This window comes from Anguilla rostrata, chromosome 13, assembly GCF_018555375.3.
Source record: "Anguilla rostrata isolate EN2019 chromosome 13, ASM1855537v3, whole genome shotgun sequence".
Classification (NCBI taxonomy): Eukaryota; Metazoa; Chordata; class Actinopteri; order Anguilliformes; family Anguillidae; genus Anguilla; species Anguilla rostrata.
In genome coordinates, this window is record NC_057945.1 from 23832010 (window position 1) to 23853642 (window position 21633).

General features: G+C 37.6%; 3 protein-coding genes across 5 annotated transcripts in view; 2 read left to right on the forward strand and 1 right to left on the reverse strand.

Annotated features, from left to right (window-relative positions):
* The window catches only part of pparg (peroxisome proliferator-activated receptor gamma), a 26082-nt gene extending 22438 nt beyond the window's left edge, over window positions 1–3644 (forward strand). For all 3 annotated transcript variants that reach the window (XM_064306489.1, XM_064306491.1, XM_064306492.1), the window contains one exon: window positions 1895–3644. In XM_064306489.1, coding sequence (XP_064162559.1) covers window positions 1895–2142 — 248 coding nt within the window. In that variant the 3' untranslated portion in view covers window positions 2143–3644. The remainder of the gene's footprint in view (window positions 1–1894) is intronic.
* Window positions 3645–11137: 7493 nt separating this feature from the next.
* On the forward strand, window positions 11138–16970 carry tsen2 (TSEN2 tRNA splicing endonuclease subunit). Its single transcript, XM_064305852.1, has 11 exons — window positions 11138–11658; window positions 11764–11830; window positions 12086–12125; window positions 12559–13126; window positions 13516–13593; window positions 14108–14158; window positions 14291–14429; window positions 15457–15493; window positions 16008–16119; window positions 16566–16655; window positions 16746–16970. Exons 1-11 carry the CDS (start codon window positions 11470–11472, stop codon window positions 16803–16805), a joined length of 1431 nt encoding a protein of 476 aa, XP_064161922.1. The 5' UTR covers window positions 11138–11469; the 3' UTR covers window positions 16806–16970.
* An 83-nt stretch (window positions 16971–17053) lies between these two features.
* Window positions 17054–21337, reverse strand: mkrn2os.2 (MKRN2 opposite strand, tandem duplicate 2). The gene is made up of 4 exons (XM_064305855.1): window positions 19822–21337; window positions 19448–19497; window positions 18984–19152; window positions 17054–18741 (listed from the first exon to the last, which is right to left on the reverse strand). The coding sequence occupies exons 1-4, from the start codon at window positions 20022–20024 to the stop codon at window positions 18501–18503; spliced, it is 663 nt and encodes a 220-aa protein (XP_064161925.1). The 5' UTR covers window positions 20025–21337; the 3' UTR covers window positions 17054–18500.
* Between the last annotated feature and the right edge of the window lie 296 nt (window positions 21338–21633).

The window sequence follows — 21633 nt, forward strand, 5'->3', positions numbered from 1 at the left end:
TTGAATCCAGGCCAATATTGCTAGTCACTTGCCCATATGGAAATGGATGAATTAAAATTATTTTATTTAGTTTTTTTTCACAATGGTGTAACATATTACGATATCTTAAAGGGTCTTAAATACTTTGTATATTTGTCAATATATTGTTGAGATATATTAGAAAATTCAAAATAAAATTAGAAAAAACACATCCCAAATTTTAGATGAAAGTAAACATTTTTTCTGGGGTTCAAAAACACAGGTGCAATGCTTGAGGAATTGTAAATACATTAATAGTTACATATCAGACAGATAGCTTTGAATTAATAAACCATTTGATATTTCATTTTTTGCGGCACTATTATGGAATTGTAACGTTGGACTGAGTACTCTCAATCTTTGGTTTCACAGTGCTTTTTCACATTGCTTAAGCAAAATGTTAACAATCAGGGCCAACAATTTGGGGGGTGGGGTGGGGGGTTGGGGGGCTGGAACTGGGACACTTTGTCCCGGGCTTTGACAGGGGCTCAGGATATGGGGTGTAACTATTTTTAATTTGTTTGGGTCCTCCCAATATATTTTGTCTCAGGCCTGAGAATTCATTGCTGCAGCCCTGTTAACAAGCTGCGACCCATTTTTAGAACGTATTTCAATTTCAATAACTCTTTTAAAAGGAAATATTTCTTAATTATATTAAGAGCAACATTATTGCTCAACCTTATGCATTCATATCTTATTAGTCTGTACTGTCCTGGCACTTTTCTATCCATGAGATAAATCATTTGATAAGATATTTGGAAATACATTTATTTTCTATGAAACCATTGATGATTTAACGGTTTTGGACATTGATCAGCAATAATGACTGCATATACCCTCCTCTCCTGCCCACTAAGTTACCAACCCCTTTACAGCATACAAGATAGTTATCGTTGAGATTTATTGGTGACCGTTTTCTCCCCCAAGACATTGTATTCCGACCTTGAACTTGGTTCCCAGGATCGTTTTAAACAGCCATCACACGAAAACTGGCAAATCATTAACTTAGAGGATTTTTAAAGCTATATTTATAAAAAATAAAAAACACAAGAGAAGATTTTCTTTTAGTTCCAGTATTTGGAATAACTACCTATGGGCTGTATGTCCACATCTGCTTTAGATGGCCTTTATTATTTTATGGTGTATAAACCTCAGTGTCTTAAAACAGAAATGTGTTTTTCACAAAATGAAGAATGACCTGTAAGACATGTTTTAAAGTTTCTTGGTAAATGTGGTACGTGTCATCAGACAAGGGAAGTTATGCATTTAAACCTATTTGTATGATATTGAGAAAAACAGATTTACTTCACGGTTCAGAAAAGAGGTACATCAACCTCTTTTAAAAAATAATTATCAAAGAAGTATATCCTACACTGAAATTATTAGTTAAGGTGAGCAACTAAAGTTCTCGTTTTATGATTCAAAATTCTATTGACGATACGTTTTCCAATATTTGGATAAATTTAGTGTATATAGACAATACACGGCTTCAAATGGTCATTTCACTTCCAGTCAGAACATGAAATACATTATATTAGCCATGCAGGAAAAGTCCTTTTACTATTTTGTGGGGCCACTTAAGGGAGGAGTATCTCTCACTGATATCTGCTGGTGGACCGTGGCCACCTGACACATGGTTGAGAGGAACCAATACAGATGTAATCCATGGAATCCTGGCTGATTTAAATCCACCTAACCCCTGGGGCTCATTGTTTTAACTGAGCTTTTAAAACTGCAACTCAAGATTATGGCAACTCGTACCAGACATACAGAACCAACCAGCCGAGATTCTATGGAATGTTTCTGGCGTGGTCCGTGGTCCAGGCCATCTTGAATTGCTTTCTAAACTCCATCTCATCTGCTTGTGGCCCTGCAGATCGACCTGGGCTGCTCAACGTGAAGCCCATTGAGGACCTCCAGGAGACCGTACTCCATGCCCTGGAGCTCCAGCTGAAGATGAACCACCCCGACTCTCTCCAGCTTTTCGCCAAGGTGCTACAGAAGATGACAGACCTCCGGCAGCTGGTCACAGACCATGTGCACCTGATCCAACTGCTGAAGAAGACAGAGATTGACTTGTGCTTGCATCCACTGCTGCAGGAGATCATGAAAGACCTATACTAGGCTTTGGGCGTGTCCCTGCTCTGCCTCCCTGCTCATGTGACTAGCTACTTCACACGGCACCTACCTAAGGTGTGCCATGGTAACGTTACTGTACTGTGCCACAACTGTTGACATAAGCTGAGGGTCAGATTCAGTCTAATCGCCATAGCAATGGATCAAAATTGTGCAGCTGGTATAAAAGCAGTTAATTTCATATAGTTTGAAGTCAAACTAAAACGATTGAAACAAAATTCAGGAAAAACTTTACACGTCCTTAACTTTGAATAACTAAATTAAGCATGTTTAACATATTTTATTACTTACACTTACTTCGCATAAGTTTTCATTGATTTCCATGGCAGCAGTTTGTAATGTGCATAATTTAGGTGTTCAAGGTAAATGACAATGCATAGTGTAGTTAAACTGAATCTGGGCCTGAGTTTTTAGGTATTTATCTCTGTTCTCATAAAGGTGATGCCCATTGTCGCATATAGGGACAAGGCATTTAGCTGATTGAGTGTGATTTAGATTGCACCTCGAACAAGCAAAGAGAAAGTGAATGACAGTTTTTGAGGATAATTTTTTGTCTCAATTTTACTGGCCTACACTATGTCAGAAAGGGAGAAAATAACTGAACATTTAACACCAATAAGATTGTTTTGAATATTGTCTTTCAGATTATAAAATAAAACAAATAATGTCCATATAATCTTTTTTTTTTTAAACTGAAGTCTTCATACAGTTTCTGAAAGGGAGCATGATACCTTTAAGTCAGGATTAAGTGTTTAATGCAGGTCTATATGAAAACAAATTTACAGTCAAATTTATTTTCATGCCTCGAGGTAAGAGTGTGTGAGTGAATGGCGTGTGTGCCCTGCAATGGATTGGTGACCTGTCCAGGGTGTATTTTTGTCTCTCACCCAGTGCATAGCAGCACCCCCCGCGACCCTGACCAGGAATAAGCGGAATAAGAGTTAGATAATGGATGGATGGATGGAGATTTCTTTTCAGTGGACCTTCGTTCTTCTCTGGAAACAAATGAATCGCAAAAAAAAGCCTTATTTTTGCTCACTTTACTAAACAAGCACAAATACAGAAAATACAGTGATTTTTCTATAATCTTGAAGTTATTTCTTTCTATTTTTTTAAAACTTTTTTTAAAGAATGAATATTGGTTCATGAACATTCCAGCTGTCCAGTTGGTGTCTGGTCTATATGTGAGTGTAAACAAGAAAGCTTTGGCTTGCAGAACCTAGGCCTACCCTATTTTTGCTTTAATAATGAAACAGAGCTTTTTTCTCTTAAATTTACATGTTCATTGCTTATCTCATCAGATGTTTGGAGGGTATGGATAGAGACAGTACCTGCCTTAAAATTCTTCTTGCCATGTCCTTTTATTTTGCCGAGTTTGTATACTCAAAAGTCAAATGAAACCATTGTCACAGTATTTCTAAATTGGTGAACATGATTTTTTTTCAATTAAGCAGTTCTATAAATGTAAATAAATGTTTTTTAAAACATTATCAGTGCATGATAATCTCTTTTTCGCTCATTATGTGCTGAACAGTCGCAGTGCACATTTCTAAAGATAAAGAACCCATTCAAACTTCAATGTCATATGTCAAAAGCAAGGACACTGCATTACTATACTGAGACACAAACAAAGATAAGAGGTGTTTAAAATCACGTTCATGTAATGAGGTTTTGGCTGGAGAAGCACTTTAAGCATTTATGTTAGCAGCATGCCAGCAGAGATGCAAGTCCTAAAGCTTTGGATACCACTCATAAGAAATACATGAAATGTAGTTTTTGTCACTTGTTATTCATCTGCTATATTTAAATCTACAATTAGGGACTCTGGATGTTGTATTTTAAGTTTGTTCAAAGCAGTTTGTCAACTTTCTGCTCACACAGGAATGTCCCCGTGTTCCAGCGATCCATTGTTTCAAAATGTTCCTCAACACACTTCTGTTTTGGCTGACCTAACTGTGTGCAAGTCTATTTTCCTGTCATGACATCATTCTTTGATTGCGTATTTCTCCAGACACACCCTGTTGTGATTGCAAGATCTGGTTTCAGTTAAACGAGACAGCTGGTAAAAATCTTGTTGCTGAAATACAATTTCCAGCTTTGGGAGGATGCTGCTTCATGCTGAAAATTTACTTTGGACAGTTTTTTTTTTATTTTACTTTATCATAACTGCTTAAATTTACCATTCAACTTACATTTTTAAAAAATCGACGCCTTTCTAGCAGCTAGTATGTTTTTTTTTTTTTTGCTCAGGAAGAAGTGACCAAAAATGGTACAATAGTATAATTTATCTCGTCAGCAGCCCAAGAGTAGATCAATGGTAGTACAGTGATAATGTTGACAGATGCTTTAAGCAAAGCTGTTATTTCCAGAACCATCGTGAACTAAGATAACAGATATCTTTTATTTACTGTAGGGAGAAGCAGCTGGTAGTCTGTGTCACATTATGCAATTGATTTTAAAATAGTTCACTTCACAAGAATCAAATCTGCGAAACTATAACAATCACATGAGCTGCCAGCACATACTAGTTTGCCCTGTTCTTTGCCTAATTTTGTCTTTCATCAGTTTTCACAGATTGTGATAATGACAATGTCATGTGTTATAGATTTAGAAACACAAACAGGCTAAGAAATAAAGGAGTAAACAAGCTGTATCTGCCAGAATGGTACTGAGCCAGCGAGAGGTGACGAGGAACAGGAAAAGACTGGATTGTAACTCACACAAATGGTCACAGTTAACACGCAAGATTGATTTTTAACAAAACTCTTCCATTCATAACATCAATAAATTTACTTATCTAGGCCATTACACAACAGTCGTCAAAATAATGCGATAATTTTCATTTCTGAGAACAAATTAATTCTGTGAAAACTAACTGAATGCAACAAAAGGGTGACATCCAGACACTATATTTCAGAGGCAGAAAAAACCATCAATGAAAAGGTTTCAATGAAAAACAAAGTCTACTTACAGTTTTTCTTGAATCAGATTTACCCAAGCTTAAAAAACAAACTTAAATTTGAATTTTTTATATTTTTATGTTCCCTATATAATGTTATTATGCTTACAGTCATTATTTCATATGCGGATGCAGCCCCACTCAGTAATGCAACAGGGCACCCCTCTGTGATTGTAAGAGCAGGTTTAGTCTCAGAGAAACCCCCTCAGCAATGTGGTGATTAGTTATACCAAGATCTAATGGAAAAATATGCAAATAAAACCACTGCATCTTGTATGAGTAATATGGTATGTTCCATGTGTCAGGAACACAGGCCTTAACACTGACACTAGAGAGTGTCTAGTGCCAACAACTGAAAGCAATATTAAGACATTAGAAAAAGGGCCCAACTCAGTGTTTTTATTTACAACAGTAATTCACCAATGGTTGAAAAAGAACATGCATGGTAAAGACATTCTTATGACTTAATATACCAGTTAAACTGTACTTTAACAACCATAAACATCTACACATTAATAACATTAAATGAAGATTTAGTACTCTGTGCACATGGAAGCTGAATGTGTAATGAGAGGTGGTATATTTAACACTAATATGGGGGTCAAACACAAGAATTAGGCCTAACGCCTTTGCCCTCTTACTTTGTGTCCTTGAAAACACTGTAATTATATCTAATTGAATGTTTGTCAAACTAAGTTATATTACTAACTGCTTCAAGGAAGTACATCTTGAAGCAAATCCTGAAATTGTGAAAAACAATTCTTAATTCAAAGACAGAGCAGCACATGTTTTAAATGCGAAAACATGAGAAAACTCAATTTATCTTCTATAACTCATTGCATAAAAACAGATGGAAGAAGTTCAGGTTTATTTCGGGCCTCAAAACTGGCTGTTTTACTCAGCATAAAGCAGGGGATTTCATGAATTTGTAAATCTTGGGCTCCAAGAGGGAGTCCAGTCTATTCTCCAATGGCTGGGGTGGGAAAGGGAAAGAAGGCAGCTGATTGGCTCAGTAAAATAATGCTGAGTGTTGGCAGGTGGGTACCCTGGAAGAGATCCTGTGGTTTGTGTAGATGATGTTGATTAAATGTGTTATTTATGTTGTGTCAGCATATCCTTACTTTGTTAGCACCAATTCTCAGATGGCTGTATCCTGCCAACATTCTTCATACATTCTGCCAAATAATCACAAAAAAAATGATTTTCCTGTTCTAAAGCTCTTAAAGGGATACGGCCAAAGAGGAATGGCCATTTCAGAAACATACCCATATATGTTGGTTCAGAGCAGCCTTTTCTTCTGTGCTCGGTAGCCTATATAAAGGAATCCATAGAAATTTTAAAAGCCACATGCAGTTAAATAACTAAATTCTCCTGCCTTCAAAGTTTTCCAGCATTTGTATTTTATTAAAGATTATTATCTTCTGGACTGAATTGTATGAGTTTATCATACCTCCATTTGAATATTTGTCTATTTTAGTGATCTTGCTAGTAGTTATGCTGTTGTGATCTAACACGAAATAAAAAATACCCTTGTTTAAAATATTTTTATTTTACCTTTTAAAAGGTATGATTTAACATCATTTTGAGGTTTGTAAAGTATGAGCAACAGTAGATTCAAAATATTGGCATCATTTTTGTTTTTTGCATTTTAGTTTGTGTCCTCATTACTTTAATTAGAACGTGTTTACACCTGCGTCATTATTATGACACTTTACGCTAGCATTTTTTGGTGCACAGGAAAAAATTAACATTTACATTTCAATAATTACATTAAAGCATTTTTAAGCATTTGAGCATGTTGCCTCACAAGAATAGTGTGTCACGTCCTGTTTGCATATGTTACAGTATTGTAAAACAAACAACAAGAAGCGTCACCTCACGCAGAAAGCCGAAATCATTCTCGTCTCTCATCAATGTTCTAAACATAGCAGGCTCATGTGAGAAAGCCAAAATGGAGTTATCTTGTTTCATCTCTTGACGAAAAAGAAACATATCATATGTGAATCATAGCTGAAGCAGTGCTGTTCTATAACAGCCTAAATGTACAGGTATGGAAGAAAAAATAACATCATATTGATTTAAATGTTTTCAAATGTTTTCACTTTGAGATTCAGTTTTAGGAACACCGTCAATGTACTGAATGTACGTTTTTAAAAAAGCACAATTCAGAAAAATGTAGTACGACAGTGAGAGTGTCTCTCACGGAAGTATAAAGTAAAGTGTTGAGTAAACTACCAACTATTGTGCAAGGACGTCTCACAGTCCAACCCAGTCCATTACTGGTCCACCCACAATTCAGATAAAAACTCACTCCCACACACTGAAACCCATAGATCTTACCACTTCTGTGTCAATATCAATTTATGTATGCATAGCCTTCAATGGCTAATATGCTCTTCAGGTAGAACAACAAACAAATATGATGAGGTGTACAGTACGTTTGGTTTTAACTTTGAGTTGTGAGATCTAGAAACCATGGTTGGCATCACACCCATAGACATTTTCATCTTACAAAATGAGGACTGAACTATAATATCATACATATGAAGGAAGAAACAAGTACAGCTTAACATTTAAATATTGCTACTTGCATATTTATTTACAATTATTTTAAAACATTCTGAACAAATAGCATGATAAATATAAAAACTCGTTTCATGTTAAATTATGCAAATCACCTTTATATTCCCCAAGTACACATGATAATATCAATTAAAATGCAGCTCATCTTCAGTTAGTTAAATTTGACAAACTGGCAGAAATTCGGCATGCAGTGTCATGATAAATATTGTGGGCTGTGTGGATCCAACATTTTATCAAAGTAATCCTTGAAAGATACAGTGAAAAGGCCTACATAAGGTGAAACCATACACTGTAGCATTCAATATAAAAAATACAAAAAATACAGTAACACTCCCATTACAATCTTTTCTCACATTAATTATTTCTCACTTTTTTATTTTTTAAGGAACTAGTGATTATTTCTACTAGTGAAATATTTCATACAAACAAGCAAACACGGCAATCCAAAGAGGAGACATAGACTACTTTCTCTGGGATTGATTTTCAAAGAAATGGAGAAATTTTTCCCCTTTTATATCAAGGGTTTTTAGAACACTTTTGCTTTAGACATCGTTCAGCAGTCAGTATTCCATCAGGACCCATTATTGTTTATTTAAAATATACTTTCTTGTGAAACTATGGCTCAAGAAACACTGTGGACACTGAACTCAGTTGAGAAACACATTCTTTGGCCAAGCATTGCACAGAAACAGAACATTACACTGCTTTAATCACAGCTGAGAATCTTATGCTTATCATTTTACTTTTGACCAAAATAACACAAATATTTGTTCTAACAAAACAAATGTTACATATTAATGGGGTCGTACTATCCAACTGTTGAAAATTAGCTGATTTTAATTAGGCTACCAGGCACCTACAGCCTCTTCTCAATTTTAAGTTAAGTTTAGCACACATAAGCTGTTTTGTGTTCGCTCCTAGAGTGCTCCTAGATCAGTGGCCCTTATCATTAAGAATTATACATTCATTGTTAACCTAATGAAGCATTTCTTCTGAGTTTTATTTTATTAAACAATAAGACACCTGGTGTATAGCTGCTTAAAAGGCTTGTTGGTTGTCTCTTTCTGTCATAAACGTTTTGAGTATTTTTGTATTGTTCTATATAGCCTACATAATGAGTGATTACAGAGAAAAACATCTGTCTTTGACACCCTTACATCCTGTGTATCATATCTATGCTAGGTTGGCACAGAAGTGATAAGACTCCACTACCATCTGCCCACAGATGAAAAACCACCGACCCACTGCTACTAGCACTGGCACAAAAGCATAAAGCTAGCTTGGTTTGACTCACGAGGTGAAAAAGTCATCAACGCTTTGTGGAAATAAAATATGACAGAGTGTATTTTTAATTCAATTTATACATATTTACTGTCCTGAAATTAAGGAAATTTGCACTGTGGAAGACATAAATATTATTTTTTTAAATGGTTCTTTATTTTCTGAATAAAGAACCATTGAAATGCATTGAATGAAGACTGAATGTTGTTTCATAAGGTGTCTTTACTAAGAAGGACATAATGTGGGGGACAACAACAAAAATCAACATCTATGACTTTTGGTAATGACACAAATCCACATGACAGGAAAAACAATTACAGATTGTCTAATCATGTTTTGCATTTAATTAGGCTACTTTCTATGAAAGTTCTGACATTCTGAGCACTGTAGACGGCTTCAGATTGCTAATGCACACTCCCCTTATAAGCTATATATATTCTTATCTTAATGGGTAACATTAAAATGCTAATGATTTGCAGGTTTCACAACAACGTATGGTAGAGGTGCCAGTGATAAGGTGAAATACAGCACATTCAAATAAGTTTACCTGAAATACATTTTTACAGAATGCAAGATTGTAGAAGAACTTTACATTAACTCTAAGCTAGGACTAATCTCAGCTCTTTAAAATATTGCAGCCTGAGATGACACATCAGTGCCGCCTTCTTACTGTAAACATGCTTCTTGAGATGACATATCAGTTCCGTCTCCGTATAAATGTGCTTATGTGTGCATTCACAAGTTTACTGAAAGAGATAGAAGGAGAATCTAGTATATGTATATGATATGTAACTAGTTATCAAAAACACTTCAGACAATAGAACTATGTAGTAGTCTACAATTGTTTCTGCTACATTCTTAGAAGAAAAGAATCTCATGCAGAAAACAAAATGTTTGCAAAAAATGTTTGTTTTCATTGATTGTCTTTATCTGTACTAAATCAGATGTGTGTATACAATATTTGCGGCACACGTAGCCTATTAAAGATGTCCTATTGTTGAACTAAAGCATAAATTTACTTCTGCATAAGGCATAGGCCTAATAATTTATAATAACAAATGATCAGTGGTAATGCGCTGAGCTGGAGATTAAACACCTGCACACAACTGTATTACCAGTGGAACAGCTAGGTAGCCTAACTCTTATTTCACATTGTCAATTTTCAATTGTTAAAGCTGTAGCCTGGTGGTAACCAACCCGGTTCCTGGAGGGTTATGCTGTAGGTTTTCACTCCAACCCTCACAAAGCACATCTCATTCAACAGCTAAAAATCTACATTTGTTCATGCTACAGTCAGGTGTGCTAAATGAGGGTTGAAATGAAAACCTACAGGATGGTAGATCTCCAGGAACAACCTTATGCAGTTCTATGGTCAAGAGGTTTAAACTCCAGCTAAGCAAGCTGCAATTGTCCCACCAAAAAAAAATGCATATTTTGTGGAACAAGTGAAGGTTTTGATATCTGATCTTGTGAAAGGTTTCAGTGTTTCACAGATTTCGAAGTCTGCCTTCATATTGCTTCCAAACTTTACTGCACCCGGGGAGAATTGTTTGACTCATAGATTAGCCAACATCCCCACCTGCTGTTTGCATTCAAAGAACAAAATGATAACAACAACAACAACAACAACAACAATTAGATTTATATCAAGCGGTTTGCCTGCGTGCATAGATTTATAAATCTGCTTTGCTGGCTACATAACTTGCTTTGACTTTAACTCCTATTTTGTAGCCTACCTTTGCGCCAATATGTCTTTGCACCTTTTACCATACGTAACACTCAGGTAAAATTAGCAGTTCACGCTTGAAACTGTCTTAATAGCTTACATTCCTGTCAAAGTTTAAAAAAATAAACAATTAAACCAATATATTTATTTACTTACTTATTTTCACGAAAAACCTTTTCGGGCAATGGGTGTGAGCTTCTCGGGCCTCTACAGTGTTCCTTGGTTATGTTCTCATTGATGTGTTTGGCTTTACGTTTTGGAACTTGCAACACAATTAATCCACATAGTTCTAATATCTCGTGAGACGTAGAGCTGGTAATGTAAACAAAGCAACTGAAATATAAAATGCATACTTCTCAGAAACATATAGGCCTAGGCTACATGAAAACAAAACGGTACCGCGGAACCATATTTCTATAAGTCCGTGCCTCCAGACGAACGTTATTTCCGGTGCACGTGTTAGAAAAACGTGCTGAAAGTTGCTGTTTGTTCATGCGTATTTTTCTACAGTCGGGTAGCAAAGTATAACTGGATTTAATTTAGAAAAAATACAGGTGTTGGTTTCTAATTAGTCGGCGTACGGCCGTTACATTATTCGTGTGTTGCAGCTTTTGAGATCAAAGCTCTGCGTGAAAACACTATTGCTTCTTACTAGTTTCAGATTGTTTTGCTGTTTTGTAGGTTCTCAGAAAATCTCATTTTATTCTCGGACCAGCCTAGAAAAGCTACGTTTCATGAACTGTAGAGAGCTGATATAGGTCCGGTTATGGCTGAAGCCGTCTTCCAGGCGCCGAAACGCCGCGCTAGGGTGTATGAATCGTATGAAGCACCTTTCCCTGTTCCAGTATCTGCAGAGGATGCTAAATTTCAAGAACACTGCGTCTATAGAGCAGAACTATTGAATCAGCATGTCATCGTCAGGGATCCCGACCACATACAAGCCTTATATGGGAAGGTAATGGGCTGTCATTTGTAGCTTTGTAGCTATGATGTATCAATGTATTTTCTTGACATGCGTGAGCTGCACGTCATAAACAATGTGGGATTGTCTCTTTGGCAGGGTTATTTCGGGAAAGGCATCTTGTCAAGGAGCAGACCAGAGCATAGCATCTCTGAAAAGTGGAAAAGTAAGTTTTTCTTCTTGTTCACCTAAGATGTGTTTTATGTTTGCCAGTTCCCAGTGTTTGGTACATTTAATGTGTTTAAAAAAATTAGAATACGTTGGGAGGCAATGTAGTGTAAAAGGCTAGAGTTCCAATATGCATGTGGTGTGAATGTTTCTCAATTGTTCGATGCTGTTTTTGTGGTTTCTTTTTATCCTAAATACAAAAAGTCAAAAACTTGTTTAGTTCATGTGCTAATTTTGTTATGCGCGTTTGCAGATGTCAGTGACGGATGTCTGCCCGTGGTCTCATTCATACAGTGAGTCTTTTTTTCATCACTACACCGATACTGCCAAGTGAACTCCTCATCTCAGCCGTTTCTCAGTGATTAAATGGTTACCCTGGATTCACATTGTTGTTCAAGTTTTGCTGTTGTACTGTGATTTTTGTGTTGTTGAACACAGCCAGAGGTGACACAACAGGGTAATGATAATTTCAGTTATCCAGATGGTGAATTTCACCATTCATGTTGAAATACTCATGAGCTGACTTTTGTTGAGGTGATATTGCTGTTCTAAATTTTGCTTCACTAAAAGCAATTTTAATGGCATCCTGACGTGTATGGTTCCGAAGATATTGTGCACAATTCATTTCATAGCCTGCATGATCATGGCTTTCTATGTACTGTAATAGCTATAGTTTGGTGGTTTGCGTAGGTAAAAACCAATCAAAGCCTGACACTGTTATTCCAGGTACCAGCAGCTTGTAAACTTGGCCCGGGACGTACTCCTAGCACAGGGGTTGGACGAGGAGGATGCCAATGAGTTGCTGGAGAAGTACACCCAACCAGTCACTTTAGATCTGACTGGAGTAACAGGGGAGGAGGAGGAGGCACCCAAAGAGGCTATGTACAGCCCTACTATTGGAGAGGAAATGGGGAGATCTCCTAACTATGGGTCCCCAGGGCCCTCTGGCGTTGACATTCATGGAGGCGAAAGAACAGAGAGCACCAGCTCTGACTGCACTGGAGCTGCGCTGCAGAAACGACAGGGTGATTCTAGGTATGACCCCCTGGCTCACGTGTACCCCTGTGAGCCCGAGGCGGTGGACCCCAAAGCCCTGTCCAGCATTAAGTGTGCCAAGCATGATGACTGGATAGCCCACTGTGGCTGCCGACTGAACAATTCCATGCTGAGGACGGACATTCCAGTGCACAGGAAGGAGCAAAGCCGTACTCTGACCTCGGGGCACCAGTACGTCCTCGTGGAGGAGCAGGAGCAGCTGGAGGGTGTGGATGCTATAGACAACAGCTCTTGCAATGTACATATCTGAACACTCCTTCTGGATTTCAGTTAACGGTTGTCCATCCTTTGTGTGCACGGTAGATGCACAGTACCAGCAGGTACAAGTAGATGGTGACCTGACTTGTGCTGAAGGCTGAACTGTATTTGAATTGTTTGAGAATGGCTTATGCTTGATAGTTCTAGATGTTGGTTGCTGTCTCTTTGTATAAAACATGCAAATGCTTATTTTGTGTAACATAATAATGTTGTATAACAATGCAACTCGTAAAAAGTGCTCTCAGTCTGATTTTTACAGTATGCAGGACACCATGCATTTTGAAACATGCATTCTCAGGGTGATTTATTTGTGTGGTTTGTGCTGTATATGAAACTAAATGTCATTCCTGTTTTTTTGTTTTTTTTTAGATTAACAAAACAGAACGATTGGTGTGCAGGGTGAACCCCTTTACGATTGTGGAGTACTTGCAACTGAGTCTGGAAGAGGTAAGAACATTCTGCAGATGGGTGTGTTCCAGCCTGTTTTAATTGTGTGCATTTTAAAAACAAAAAACTTGAATAAGGGTTTTTAGATTATGGAGGACCAGTTTGTGATGCCAAAGAAAATAATTGAGATTCCTGCCTGCTGCATTCCTCCTCCTGCTGAGGTTTATATTAATACAGTACTCCCTTTACGTGTGTTGAAATAGTTTCTATTTTTGGGGTGTGAATGTGACATGATTTCTGTTCAGTCCAAAGAGTATTGGCCCTGGGGAATCATTAGTGTATAAGTCCGATGACAGCTGAGTAGTGTATGTTTTGTTTCATACTCGGTGGTACTTTATTGTTCATTCACTTCACTATGAAGTATGCAAAGACAAAGTCCTATAAATATTAGCAGGAATTTGACGGCCTAGGACATGGTGACATCTGTGAACCTCAGGCTGCATACATAAGTCAAATCCCTGAAAGGAATCTGTTTTGCAAGCCAGAAGGCTTAAAAATCTTTCTTTATTAACAGGCCTTCTTCTTGGTATATGCTTTAGGATGTTTATCCGTTTATTACAATGAGGTAAGGCCATCTTTCTCAATTCAATTCATGAATTCCTATTCTGAGCTCTGAGTACTGTTTTTGGTAATGCATGCTAATTATTTGTGAACCCACCTATTGATTTCTTTTATTTATTTTTATTTTTTGCATAAGGAGCCATTTACAATTATTCACCTGTGGAAAGTGTTCAGGTCCATTCAGCCTAACTTTGAGACCTCCTACATGGCTTACCACTACTTCCGCTGCAAAGGGTGGGTGCCCAAAGTCGGGATGAAGTATGGAACTGACCTCAGTGAGTACTTCTCTAAAGTGATCATTTACCAAACAGAAGTGATCACACTTCAGTCCATTCTAATATTCCTGTACAACTCTCAAGGCCATTCATGTTGAAACTGGGACATTTGTATCCAGCGTATTGTAGGTCAAGTTCAGTGTATTGTAGGTGAAGCTTTGTTGAAATTTAAGATATAGCTTCCCTCCTACAGCTGTCCTAAAGGTTTTTTTTGCCCCACTTGAAACATTGATGAAAGAAAATCTTTTCTGTTAGCAGAACGGAGTTTGTTTCTTCCAGTGATTCGGTAATGGAGTCAGGTCACCCTGTCAGACACCCCTGAGGAAGGAATGTCTGCATTTCATTACTCGCGCTGAACTTTGTCTACGTCTAATTATTCGGAGATAGTTTCCATGAGGTTTAAGTGACACCTTGGGGTGACTGTTTAAATTATTCAGGCCTGCTAAGCAAGGCTTTCTTGGTGCTTCTGCTTGATCCTCCGTCTCCCGACAGTCAGTGTGAAAACCGACTCTCACCAACACTCAAGACTCCTCACTGCCAAGCTAGCCGACTTTCCATCCTCACATGCCACAAACATTAGCCCAATGTAGTCCCAGAGAATTTTAGGTAAAGAACTGACCTGTTTCAGCCCCCTTTAAAACAAAGTATATAACTGGTTGGAAAGTCATGCTTGCTTAACTGTTTGAGATGTTTTTTATGTTATTGCTCCTGGCATGTCTATGACGTTGTCTGATTAACTGAATAAAAAGGGGTCTAAGAACTGCAGTCAGTTTGTAAATACCAAGTGCAAGTTTGATGATGTTTTCACCGTTGTAGCTTTGACACTAGGTATAAGACGATAAAACAGTTTTTGTTAGACAACGTTTTTTTGCTGTATGTAAAATGTGTATTTGCAACATAGTATTAGTTTTCATTAAACATATAGCAGTTGGGTGTTTTATATTGTTTGTAATTACCTGTAACATTTAATGACATTTAGTCACAAAATATTTTTTGTATTAATTCATTTTTTAATGATTTGTTTCAGTGCTGTACCGCAAAGGACCTCCATTTTATCATGCAAGGTTTGTTCAGAGATGCAATTTTATTGTATTTCAGGAACAGAGAATGGCATATCATGAAATCATTAAAACTGTCAGCCTATGTTTTCAGCTCTGTCGTTGCAATTAATGTGTCCTTTGTCAGTAGTGCAGAATTCAGTTTGCTCAAAAGATTCTCTTCCAGTGTTTGTTAAGCTCTTTGCTTAAACCCTTGTTTCTCCTGAATATGTTATGGTATGTTTCTCAGTGATTTAAGCAGAACATTGACTGGAATTCACACGGTCAATTAAATGTGTTATTTTAGTTCTTGGTTAGCATAGATAGTTGCACTAGTACCTGAGAGATGATTCACCTATACTCACAGGTCTGGAAATGCTATCCAGGTCTGGAGCTATAGCTCATGTTAATAAGTTGTATGCACTGTGGTTCTCTTGCACTGTAAGTCTGCTAAATGAATGCAGTGTGATGTGGGGTGTAGCATGGTTGGGGCTAATTAGCCCTTGTTACAGTCTAACCAGGCTGTCCCCCCTTTCTGCAGCTACTCTGTGGTGGTGGAGAGAGTGGACGATTCCTTCAGGGGAGCAGCGCTCCGACCGTTCAGCTGGCGCTCGTTAGCCGCCCTCAGCAGAATCACAGGAAACGTCTCGAAGGTAAAGAGGAAGTGGTCATCATGCAAACCTCTGTTTTCTCCTCTTACATCCACATGTGTTGCATGTGACTCCCATCCCCTTGAGTTTCCCTTTTCCTGTCTGGTGATTAAAGTGACATTGTATGAGTAAGTGTGAAGAAATGCAGTACATTGTGTCATAATGTGGTATGGATTGTCACACATCCTTACTGTGACTCTTAACATCAGTATGAATTCTAGTCTTAAAGAAACAAATTTAAAAGGTACAAATGTACAAATCCAATGCATGTTGCAATCTGAACAGTTAATCTACAGTGAACATAGTAAATGAGCATTGCAAGCCTCAAAGCATGAACAAGGAAAGTTTTCTGTATTGGTACTGCGCAGTTAGGTGTTTGGTGTGCATTGCCGGCATATTGAAACTTCATTTATTGTTCATATGATTTTCCGTTTCTGTTTGGTTGCTAGGAGCTGATGCTCTGTTACATCATCAGGCCATCAGATATGACAGAGGAGGAGCTGTCCTCACCGGAATGTATCAAAACGATCAAAGTTCAGGTGGCACGACTTTTGCTCTTGTAGTGTTAACTCGTCTTAGCCTTCTTGCAAACAAGACTGAATTGTTTTTTTTTATTGTTGTTTTTAAAGGAGATCATTGTGAGCAGATGGATTTCCTCGAGAGAACGCACAGACCAAGATGAGCTGTGACCCTAGTCACATTTGCTTTTGTCAGGACCACCAGCTTTTTTCACCATTCCATTTAAATTGTTTTCTCTGCTGCTTTGAACATAATTGTTACTTTGTAATCCTGATACTAGGATTTTGCATTCAGTCATTTGTTTATGAAGTCATGCAATGAAGCTTTAAATGATGTTTGCATCTCTGAGTAATTCAAGCACCTTGGAACAAAATCCACTGGTAAAAATCTACAAATTTCTCTTTTCAATACACATTATTTATTTGGAATAAGCTGTAATGTACAAACTTAACATGGCATGATACATTGAATGGCCTACATATTACAGAAACAACAAGAGTTGTAACATAGGTAGAGAATTGAAAGAATAGTAGTTAATATGCATGAATCTGAAAAACTAAAGCAGAATATACTACAGCTAATCTACCTGACAGTTACACTTTAATGCAAAATACATAAACATATAGATCTAATAATTAACTGGAAAGATAACAGTACCTTAAATTATAGTGTAAGACAAGTTAACCTGCATCATACAACCAAACTAATTGTGACGACTAGTATGGAAGTACTAGTAGTCACATACTGACTACTTTGGAATAACCATAATAACAAAATGATTAATCTGATAATGAAAAATTGTAGGTTGGTGTCTGTGTTTAAACGTAACATTTTATAATAAGCATATAAACCTATTTAAGTGGCAAACAAGGAAACCTAAAATCAAACTGCTAATTTTATAAAACTCCATAATTGGAAAGGGCTTGGTAGGCCAAGGAAGACATCTTCAGTTGATAACCCCCAAATCACCTGTATGGAGGCAGGCGTGGATGTGTCAGTAACTACTGTGTATAGAGGACTTCATGAACAGAAACAGGATGGCCTGGCTACAGTTTGCCAAAAAGTATCTAAAAGACCCAGAGTTCTGGCAAAAGGTCTTGTGGACAGTTGAGAGCAAGATTCACTTGTATCAGAGTGATGGCAAAAGCAAATTGTAGAGGCCATAAAAAAACTGCCTAAGATCCAAAGCACTCCCCTCATCTGTTAACATAGTGGGGGTGTTATGGTTTGGGCATGTATGGCTGCCACAGATACTGGCTCACTTGTCTTAATTTATGATGTAACTGCTCATAGTAATTTAGCATCTTTTCTGCTGAGGTTTAACTGAATGCCTCCAAACTTATTGGATGGCACTTCATCCTATAACAGAACAGTGATCCAAAATATGCGACAATTGATTCACCTCAGCACTTACCACATGTCAGCTGAGGTGGAGAGAGGAAATTATTGAGCAAATTAAAGTGTAGTAACGTAGGTTTAACTTACAAGCTGTCAGCTTGATCGTTCTGGTCAAAAATTATTTGGGGGCAAGGTTCACAACATTCAGGTCTTGAATGAGTCGATGTGGAGAAGTCTGCTTCCACTCTCGGAGAAGAAAATTTGTTTCAACACATTGTTTAATAATGCAAGATCTTTATGATTTATCATGGCTTGTTTCATTTGTTTGCTATTTAAGGAGGCTTTGAATACTGATCCAAGTAAATAAATTGTAATTCCCTGGTTGACTACGAGGTCTTATCCATAGTAGCAAAAATTCAATGTACCAATCAAGCATACTTGTTGCATCTCATCATTGGTAAATATCAGGAATAAAGAAACAAATAACACAGCACCCTCAAGTTTGAGAACAGTGTGTCACAGGGTAGTCAAAATGATCTCTCAGAGTTTCCATCTTCTGGTTCTTTTGGAGGACTGTCCACAATGTAGAAGTAGTTTTTGGAGATCTCCTCGCACAGCATTCTGTACTTGGAAGCTCTCTTGATCCGGGGAACAACAAAGTTCTGTGTGAACTCATCCTTGCTGAGTGCCCTTTTGTCCTGTGTGGCCAGTACGCAGTTTATAAAGGCCAGGGTGTAGTTATAGCAGTTGTGTTTCTCCTCATCGAATCTGCAGAAATGCATATTGAACAGGGGTAAAACAGTTGCTTGGGACAAGGAATCACTATGTTTGGGTTAATGCCCATTTTGGAATATGTTCTCATAATTTTAGACTCAATTTTGACTGAAAAAGATTCTTCCTTTCTCAGTGGGGACACATTTAAATTATCAGTGTCTGAGACTTCTTAGAAACATCATTTCTCCTTCATCTCCAAGTACACATTTAGCCTTCTGTTTTTAATATTACCATACCTCTGGCATTGTGGGTCCCAAGTCTGTGCTGAGGAGAACTTCTCCAGGTACTGGTCCCATTGATCAATGAGGCTGTACATGTCTGGCTGAACCAGAGGCACGCTTATGCACTTCTCCCATCCCAGGGTGTCCTTTTGCACCCCTGTCTTTGTGTAGTTGTAGACCACACCTGGGTGCAATAATGCTATGTAGCATAGTCTTTTGCAGTTTTAAACATGCATATTACCAAAATTAGAATAATTATTTAATCAGATACATTTGGTTTATTTTTGCAAGCGTTACGTTATGCTGTTAGGTATTTTATGGAGACTGTCAAGGTTATATTTATCACTCAAGAGGGTGTCCAACTGGCAACATGACCCAGCAACACTGGTCAGTGAATAAATCGGAATTGAAATTGTGTGCTTAGACACATTGTAAAAAATAAAAGGCAGCATTGGTGGGTATTCTAGTGCATACTGTACCTTTAGTGTCAGTGATCCCAGTATGTAGGTCAGATTCCCCATCAAAGTCCCTATGCAAGCAGAAATTAAGAATAGTGTTGAGCATTGCCTTGTATTTACATACTTGTAGTACAAGTATAAATAATATTGGTTATGGTTTCAGTTAAATTTCTACAATGCTTTCCCCAGAAAAATATCTGGACTATGTTTAAGATCAAGAATCTTTCAAGCCTTAATGCACAAGCAGTACCTTTCATGGTACCTTACTGCCCTGGCAGGACTGGCACGCAAACCATTGGGTTATCAGGTAGCCAGGAGAAGAATACATTTTCCATACTGAAGATCATTTACTGTGAAAAATATAAACATGTACTGACACAGGTTCAGAATCTTACCTGAGAAAGGTGTGCTCAGTGGGGGCTACCAGGAACGAGCAAGGGGCCTTATGCCCATTGGAGAATGGATTAGGGATACTGATGGGAGCATCCTCAAGTCTCCGGCCACTGAAGCTGACTCCACATTCTGGGCATTCCTCCGGCACAAAGAAGCAATAAATGTCTTTGTTACAGTGGCTGAATTTGATCACGCTTTTATCCATGAGAAGTGAACATGGAAGTTCCGCTGATACCCTCTGAATGTTGACAAGAGGCTGGTTACCATGCCGGCTTGGGGCTGTGACTGAAGTTTATGCCACTGGGCTGTGACGTTTACCACAGAGAATGGCCGGTAACTTGTAGCCCTGCATCAGTGGTGTATCGGGTTGCACCTAACCCCAACCCCCTTGTGTGTTTGTCAACTGATCCGCCCTTTTTTCTGTCTTTAAAAAGTACAGCTTGGTAATGTGTGTGCATAAAAGAGAACACATTTTCTTTTTTAAAAGATGAAGGGAATTTTTTTTCTATTTAACTGGGTAATGTAAAGATATATGTTTTTATTGGGCTGTTTGGTTTAATCACCATTTAGCAGTATCTGTTCCAGATCTGACAAAAACAAAAGGGATAATTTCTGTACATTTATCTTACAGTGCTAGCTGTTCCAGATTCGACAAACAAGTAATCATGTGGAATGAAATAACAGAAAAGGGGGGATGGAAAAAGTCACAGACAGACGTGTAGCACAAGGGTACAGCAGGGGGAAGCTTTCTCTGAGCGCATTCTGCGCAGTACAGGGCCTTGTTTGTTGCAAGATTGGATTATTCTCATGTAAATATATACCATTATGCAAGTGTCATTTTTTAAATGTCCAAAACCATTTTAAAATGCTTTTAAAAATACTTCGAACTGCTCCTCCAATGAGTACAAATATTTTGGATGAAAAGTGGTACATTTTCATTTGAATGCATGCCCAACGTGGTAAACATAATATTGTTTTTTATTTTGTTTTTACTGGGTATTCTCAAAATACAGAGATTAGGTTTCTTATTAATTATTTGTGGGCTCGTAATTGTTCCACAGCTTAATTCCTCAAATGCAACAAGACAATGTCACCCAGCTATAGTGTCAATTAGGTGTCAGTCACAAGATGAGCAGCTCAGAATCTGCGACAATACAGTGTCTTTGTTCAAAGGCAGAGGTAGGCCATTAGGTGATCACTAGAGAGATCACTAGAGCTGAAACAGAATAAGCTTCCTGTTACTGATCAGCTTTTTAAAACACTGCTAATGGGCCTGCAAAACTTGCCCTCCCCACAAATTAATATGTAAACTAGCTACCTGTACACTAATATACTTCCATTATTTCCAGGGATCCAATTAACTATTTAAAAATAATTATAGAATATTCTATTTCAAAATCTTTGAGTCAGGAAATAAAACAAAGATGCATATATCATTATGTTGTTTTCAAGAATATCATTCAATAGAAAGTCCACATATAGGAATACACAACCGATTCCCTGATTGTGTATTCCTATATGTGGAAAGAGCTTTATTTTTCAAAATATAAAGTAAAACCTCAAGGCAATGTATCCAGTATTTCCTTTATCCAGGACAAATGATATCATAAATCCAGTAACTTAATGAAATCAGAGATTAATATGGTGATGAACCTTTAACAAATGTGTAAATTTCAGTTTAGATACTTTACATGGAAGAGGGTCTTGGATCATTAGAATTGCTAACTTAAAGCCTGTCACCCCATCCCCTCAGAAAAAAGATCTGAGGTGGTGCGGTTGTGTTACAGAAGGACTGTGTAATGTAATTCAGAGTC

Coding starts and splice junctions, on each gene's coding strand:
- tsen2 (XM_064305852.1), top strand. CDS start 11,470: ATGGCTGAAGCCGTCTTCCAGGCGCCGAAACGCCGCGCTAGGGTGTAT. Junction 13,594..14,107: donor TGCAACTGAGTCTGGAAGAG/GTAAGAACATTC, acceptor CTTTATTAACAG/GCCTTCTTCTTGGTATATGC. Junction 16,656..16,745: donor TCAAAACGATCAAAGTTCAG/GTGGCACGACTT, acceptor TTGTTTTTAAAG/GAGATCATTGTGAGCAGATG.
- mkrn2os.2 (XM_064305855.1), bottom strand. CDS start 20,024: ATGGATAAAAGCGTGATCAAATTCAGCCACTGTAACAAAGACATTTAT. Junction 19,498..19,821: donor ACTGAGCACACCTTTCTCAG/GTAAGATTCTGA, acceptor CTGCTTGCATAG/GGACTTTGATGGGGAATCTG. Junction 19,153..19,447: donor TGGGATCACTGACACTAAAG/GTACAGTATGCA, acceptor TATTGCACCCAG/GTGTGGTCTACAACTACACA.